General features: G+C 41.1%; 1 protein-coding gene across 1 annotated transcript in view; it reads left to right on the plus strand.

The window, feature by feature from the left end:
- Positions 1 to 303: 303 nt before the first annotated feature.
- The window catches only part of LOC125293683 (solute carrier family 26 member 9-like), a 45,970-nt gene continuing 38,690 nt past the window's right edge, over positions 304 to 7,583 (plus strand). Inside the window, exons 1-3 of the mRNA XM_048241758.1 lie at positions 304 to 428; positions 1,344 to 1,483; positions 1,678 to 1,788. Of these exons, the coding sequence (XP_048097715.1) occupies positions 304 to 428; positions 1,344 to 1,483; positions 1,678 to 1,788 (376 nt within the window). The remainder of the gene's footprint in view (positions 429 to 1,343; positions 1,484 to 1,677; positions 1,789 to 7,583) is intronic.

Consider the following 7,583-nt stretch of genomic DNA (forward strand, 5'->3'; position numbering starts at 1 on the left):
AAGTTAGACAATATTTAAATTGTTCCAAGGCGTTGTTACTGTTTAAGCACAGCTTTTTAATGTATACATTTGAATGCAAGAAAACAATAGAAATGATACAGCAATCTTTTTATATCTCCCCAAAATATCACGCCTGTATTCCAATCTCCTCTCAGTGATGACAATCACCTTTAAACACAGTAACACACTTTGGGCTTCAGATGTGAATCATGTCTCTTAATACAATAACACACTTTGGGCTTCAGATGTGAATCATGTCTCTTAATACAATAACACACTTTGGGCTTCAGATGTGTGTGAATCATGCTTCAAGACCGACCACGCTATGTGATCGACAGGCCTGCTTACTCACAGGCAGACTTTGATGAAACATTTACCAGGAAATCAAGGACTTTTCCTTTTACCGACAAAGTTAGGACAGCCTTCAGGTAACATAGCCTATTTATGTAAACAGTCACAAGTGATTATTACACATGTTTTTCTTGTGTCTTTTGTCCTTTGCAAATAGATTATACATTTTAATGTAGAACAAAAAAATACTTGTTTTGAGTACATCTATGACAACTGTATTGTTAATATGTTCATGCAGTGGAGTCATGACTGATAGTAGTTGGAACTCTGTAATTGTGTGTTTGTCGTGTGGGTCAGGTGTAACTCTAATTGTGTGTTTGTCATGTGGGTCAGGTGTAACTCTAATTGTGTGTTTGTCGTGTGGGTCGTCTCTGTAATTGTGCATTTGATGTGGGGGTCGGTGTAACTGTAATTGTGCATTTGTTGTGGGGGTCGTTGTAACTCTGTAATTATGTGTTTGTCGTGGGTCAGGTGTAACTCTAATTGTGTGTTTGTCATGTGGGTCAGGTGCTTAACTCTAATTGTGTGTTTGTCGTGTGGAGTGCGTCTGTAATTGTGCATTTGTCATGTGGGTCAGGTGTAACTCTAATTGTGTGTTTGTCATGTGGGTCAGGTGTAACTCTAATTGTGTGTTTGTCATGTGGGTCAGGTGTAACTCTGTAATTGTGTGTTTGTCATTGGGTCAGGTGTAACTCTAATTGTGTGTTTGTCATGTGGGTCAGGTGTAACTCTAATTGTGTGTTTGTCAGGTAGGTGTGGGTCGCCCTGTAATTGTGCATTTGTCGTTGTAACTGTAATTGTGCTTAATTATTGTAACTCTGTAATTATGTGTTTGTCGTGTGGGTCGTTGTAACTCTGTAATTGTGTTTGTCGTGGGGGTCGGTGTAACTCTGTAATTGTGCGTTTGTCATGTGGGTCGGTGTAACTCTGTAAGTGTGTTTGTCGTGTTGGTTGTTGTAACTCTGTAATTGTGTGTTTGTTCTGCGGGTCAGGTGTTCTGGGGGTCGTTTGAAGGCCCTTCTCTTCCGGCACCTGCCCGTGCTGCAATGGCTGCCAAAATACAACGCCAAGCAGAACCTCCTGACTGACGTGGTCAGTGGCGTCAGTGCCGGCACCATCCAGGTTCCTCAGGGTCCGTTCACATCCAGCGTCTGTGATAACACCAAGTGTCACCACTTTGGAACACCACTTTAGCTTTTCTCACCATTGCCTCTGTCTGCCTTAAAATGAACTAAACTAAACGAAACATATTCAGCATTAACTAACGCGTGTTATAAAAACGGACATGTTGGACTTGATCATCTCTTCTCTCTGTCCCCTCTCCAGGTATGGCCTTTGCCCTCCTGGCCAGCCTGCCTCCAGTGAACGGCCTCTACTCCTCGTTCTTCCCCCTTATCCCTTACTTCTTCATGGGCACAGCGCATCAAATGGTTCCCGGTATGTCAATGGAAATACACACACAGGCTCTTGCAAGCTTATCACTGATGAAAACATTTGAAAGGTGGAAAGCAAATATGATACGTTTGAAGATGCAAAAGGAACCTTAGATCTTCATAGAACATCTGAAATGACCACCATTCTAACTTTCACTCACCTGATGAGAACTTTGAACTCTGTATGAACATTTGAACGTGTGAATAAAAAATAGAAATAATTATCCCAGAAAGTCCCAGAAATATGACTTGAATAGAAGTTAGTTAGTTATTAACAAATAATTGATAAACTTTTAGCTTTGAGCACTGATGCAGTCAGCATAGGCCTCTTACATTGTTTCATTCCGTTTTCGATGGCAAACGTGAAACAGCGCCCAAAACAACCACCAGTGGACAAAAAGAGTATTACATGTGAATGGGGAAATTACGGAGGTTATAGTTTGACGATGTCGTATGCCTAATCCCGTGCGGGCCAGATGCTATATACCACGGACATGTTTTGTGGGGCCACCCAAAATGAGTTGGGGGGCCGTATTCGGCCCGCGGGCCGTAGTTTGGGGACCACTGGTTTATTTTGATACATTTAAAATTAGGGTATATTTGATATTTTATTTTAAAATACATTTTGATGTATTTTTGCCCATCCCTGCCTAGATGAGCCAGGCAGCTGCAGTGCTACCTAGGGCTGGCCCTGATGCAGTGTACTCTCAAGTAGTGAAGTGATATGCACATAGCCAGTGTTTACTGTAAGTCACCTAGCTGAGTTAGACAGAAGGCGAGCCCTGCTTGCTCTGTTAAGGTATTTCTGTCCCTCCCAAACCAAACTTCGTTAAAATGGTATGTTTAACAGCACCCCTGGAGCCTCATAGGCCAATATGATCCTCAATATTAATCAAAATAGTAATAATAACAATAATATCAATATAATATTAAATATTAATAAAATAATAAACAAATATTATTTTAACAGCTACAAAAATAGATGGCCATAGATAGCATAAGTTATTGTGGGGGGAAATGTCTTGGATGAGTATATTTGTATATCTATCATTTAATAGAATAGAATAGAATGGAATATATTTTAATATCCCCATGATGGAATTTGTTTTAGCACAGCATAGCCCAGTGACAGACAACTTAGATAATTAACTTTAATAAGTTTTATTTATTTTATGTGAGAGTAAGGTATTTGTGTTTTTTTGTCCTTCAATTTAAGTATGGTGTTTGGTGCCTGGTTTCTCTAATGTATTTATGCTAATTTCACATCTTGAGCCTGTTTCTGTTTATCTGGATGTTTTGCCTCATGCCACCCTTGAATTTATCAGTGCCTCACTAGTGACACCCTTGTTAAAAATGTCTAGAATCGCCACTGACAATAGTCTAGATTGCTGGCACTCTAGGACAGCTTCCGAAAACAGCTTGGCATTCAATGAGTTAAAAAAGACCTGAAAACATACCTGTATATGAGAGCTTTTAGTAAACTCACTTTTACCTTGTAATGTATTTCTTCACATTATTGTCCATTCTACTGCTGCTATGTAGGCCTACAGGCTCTTCTGATTCCCACCTCACTAGCTGTATTGTATGTGTTGTATCTCTTGTGAAATCTCATGTTTTCATTCTAAATCTCTGATGTTTTATTTATTGCTTAGCAGACATGGGGGACTCGAGTCAGACTCGAGTCACATGTTTTAGGACTTGAGACTTGCTCGATCAACATGTATAAAAGACTCGACTTGACTTTGACTTGCTATTCATGACTTGAGACTTGACAGACTTGAGACAAATGACTTGAAATGACTTGACTTTTTATTTTTTTCATAGATATTAAGGAGTTAACTTTACAATTTTAGAAAATCTGCTTAGGTGCTGTTGCATGCGTCACGCGAGTCATTGTTACCAAGTGACGCGACAGACCAACAGCAAGTGCCAGATCAAATGAGACAGACTGAGGTAGGCTAACTTGCAAATATGGAAGGCTCTATGTTTATACCAAAACATACTGTAATAGGCCTAATGTTTGGCTTCACAGCTGATGTATCTGACAACACAAAGGAGAAATGATTGATTTTCATCCGTCACAAGTTAGTCGTGTTAGAAACCTAACGTCAAATTTGAGGTATGTTAAGAGTTGGCTTTGAATATTGTGCTTTTTAGTTAATGCCATATTAGGTTAAAATTTGTGAAAATGGCAAAGTGAAACATTTTCTTGTCTAAGTTTAATCTTGATATATAGCGAAAATGTTGCCAATGTAGGCTACTGTAACCTAAAGTAAGCGCCTCTCTTTCTCCCTCCCTCTTAAACACGTCCCTGTTCCATATGTTACAGCCTAGTAGTAGGCTAACAAGTAGGCCTAGCTAACTGCCAGCAATCAGCATAGAAAAGTAGCTTACTTCACATGTTAATAATAAATAATAATAATAAAGCTTTATTTGTATAGCACCTTTCATACACAGAATGCAGCTCAAAGTGCTTTACATTTGAAGCATGTAACACAATAATAGTCAGTCAGTCATTATCAATCACTTTTCTTTGCTGTTTATGTTATACTCAGCAACATATCAAAAATATAGAAAATGACGTCATAAGACTGGCAGCCTTAACCCTCTTACCCCCCACAAGCACGCCATATGGCAACTGTGGCAAGGAAAAACTCCCATATTCCAGGAAGAAACCTTGAGCAGAACCTGACTTAATAGGGGGAGCCCATCTGCTTCTGGCTGGCTGCGCCCTCCAATAGTAGCAGATGTAGAATAATCTGAAAATGTAGTCTACAGGATAAGATGAGTTAACTAAAAGCTTTCCTGTACAGGTATGTTTTCAGATCTTTTTTAAAAATATTTACTGAACTCGCCTGCTTGATGTACAGAGGCAGGGTGTTCCATAGTTTGGGGGCATAATGGATAAACGCAGCTTCTCCACTTTGTTTGTGGAGCACTTTGGGTAATGATTAAAAGATTAGAATTGGATGATCTAAGTTTCCTTTGTGGTTGATAAGATATTAAAAGCTCAGAGATATATGAAGGTGCTATGCCATTCAGAGCTTTGTAAGTAATTAACATAACCTTAAAATCAATTCTATAGGAAATAGGGAGCCAGTGCAGTTCAGCCAACACAGGGGGTGATGTGTCTCTCTTCTTAGTCTTAGTTAAAAGTCTAGCCGCAGAGTTCTGTATGAGTGCCAATTTCTTTAGATGTTTTTGGGAAGACCAGTGAAAAGTGCATTGCAGTAGTCTAACCTGCTAGTGATAAAGGCTGAATTAGTTTTTCTGCATCTTGTTGAGTTAAAAGGGCCATGACTTTGGCAATGTTTCTCAAGTGGAAATAGGCTGTCTGAGTAACTTTACTGATATGGGGCTTAAAACTTAACTCTGCATCTAAGATGACACCCGAGGCTTGTTACTTTTGGTTTGACCTGGTGTGCCAAGTTCCCCAGATTACTAAGAATAATATCTCGCTTTAGTTTTGGTCCAACCAGAAGTACCTCTGTTTTGTCATCATTTAGTTTCAAAAGTTTTTGCTCATCCACTGATTAATGGAGGTTAGGCATGCAGTGAGGGAGCAAAGGCCATCTGGGTTAGTTGGCTCCACAGAAAGATACAATTGGGTATCATCTGCGTAGCTGTGGAAGTTTACATTATGCTGACTTATGACGTTTCCCAATGGGAGCATATATAGAGAAAATAGCAGGGGACCAAGGCAGCTCCCCTGGGCCACACCAAAAGGCAAGTCATGTTTTTCAGATACATGATCTCCTAGACTGATATAAAAATCTCTGCCAGTAATGTAGGTTTGAAACCAGTTTAGAGCATTATCAGAGAGACCCACCCACTTCGCAAGGCGGTGAATTAGGATGCTATGATCAATGGTGTCAAATGCCGCACTCAAATCCAGAAGAATAAGGATTGAGACTTTGTTTGAGTCGGTAGCTAGTCTGAGATCATTGACTATCTTTACTAGAGCCGTTTCTGTGCTGTGATTTGATCTAAAACCTGATTGGAATTTTTCAAGGATACTGTTTTCGTTGAAGGTATTTAACTGATTGCAAACAACTTTTTCAAGTACTTTGCTCAAAAACGATAGATTTGATATAGGCCTGTAGTTGCTCAGATTGGTATGGTCAAGTTTTGACTTTTTAAGTAAAGGTTTCACAACAGCGGTTTTAAAAGCAGTTGGAAATATACCTGTTTCTAATGAGGTATTTATTACCTTGAGAAAAGGGAGCTAAGCCATCATATACTTTTTTTGAGGAATGTAGTAGGGATTGGATCTAAAACACATGTTGAAGAGCCGGTTTGAGTTATAATTTTACCAAGCTCAGATTGAGTAATAGTGCTAAAGGACCTTAATTTTGGGGGCTGTTTTTGGGTGTACTATCAAACATATTACTTGTGTTACCAATAGCCTCCCTTATAGAAATGACTTTGTTTTTGAAGAAGTCTGCAAATTCTTCGCATCTTAGAGGATGCCTGACTGAGTGTATCAAAAGGTGTTTGATGCAATAGCCTATCAATGGTAGAGAACAACACCCTAGAGTTTCCACTGTTTTCAGCAATTACCTTAGAGAAGTGGTTCCTCCTCTCATTCGAATAGCTCTATTATAATTTGCAATTTTTCTTTTAGAATGGCACGGTGAACCTGTAACTTAGTTTTTCTCCATGTTCTCTCAGCTTTCCTACATGATCTTTTTAGATCATGGATATTTTCGGTTCATCCAAGGTGTCAGTTTGCTACAGGGCCTTTTTTTAGTCTTTAAGGGTGCCACTCTGTCAAGCAGAGCCTAATTCACGATTAAGAGCCTCTACCATTTGATCAATGGGATGATGTAAAATATCTAAATTTATGAAGTCTGTGAGATCCTTCTCAGATTACTTTACCCGCTACCTGTGTTCGAAAGTTATCAAGGAACTGCACGATATAGCTGTTGCTAGCCAACTAGCAAACAAGCGTTTAAAACAGTTGACGCGAAGCCCTAGCAGCGACGATGCCTCCCCTCAGCTGTGCACCTGTGGGCTCATCGCGTCCTTCTCAGCGAAAAGATAGTGGAACTTCGAAGCCAGAATAGGAAGCCCTCCATCAGGATTGAGAAGGGGATGAACAGTTCCGACACCTTCTCTCCGTAAAGTAACGCTTACCTCTCTTAACATACAAATGCCAGATGCCCTGATTTCACCTCTGTCCCTCCAATGCTTTAACCATGCCATGCACTAATGCAACTTCTGTCCCTGTTGCCTCTCCCCGACCTCTGCTGCTGGAGAACCAAGCCTGCTCTGCTGGCCAGCTCCACTCCACACCAGCCTGAGCCATGGTAGGAAGTAAAGCATCACAGCACGGGTAGGCGGTCGAGGACCCCGGCCTCAGGCCCAGCCCAACCTGCTCGGCTGGAAAAAATCGCTATGCCATTCTGACCGAGGGACAGGAGCCCTCCAGCCCCGGACAACCATCCTGTCCCTCCTCAAAGTCGGCCCCGACCCCTCCCGGACCTCATCAGCCTCCACCCTGGTCATCGGTAGTTCCATGGTTAGAGACCTCCTCATTCCCCCATCATGTAGCCCGGTCCCTCCAAGGTCTACCTGCTTCCCTTGGTGCCAAGGTCCTTGACATCCAGCAGAAAACTCCCAAGCATCCTGGCCTGCCACACCAAGGTCAACAACATCATCCATTTTGCGTACCTAAGCGACATCAGAGATAAGCAGTCAGTAGCACTGCAGGAAAACCCTACAAACTCTCTCACCCTTTCTGATGGGCACAGAAAACGCTTTGTCATCTCTGGGCCTCCCTACCTACAGAAAAGGTGC

Source organism: Alosa alosa, chromosome 4 (assembly GCF_017589495.1).
Source record: "Alosa alosa isolate M-15738 ecotype Scorff River chromosome 4, AALO_Geno_1.1, whole genome shotgun sequence".
NCBI classification, from domain to species: Eukaryota; Metazoa; Chordata; class Actinopteri; order Clupeiformes; family Clupeidae; genus Alosa; species Alosa alosa.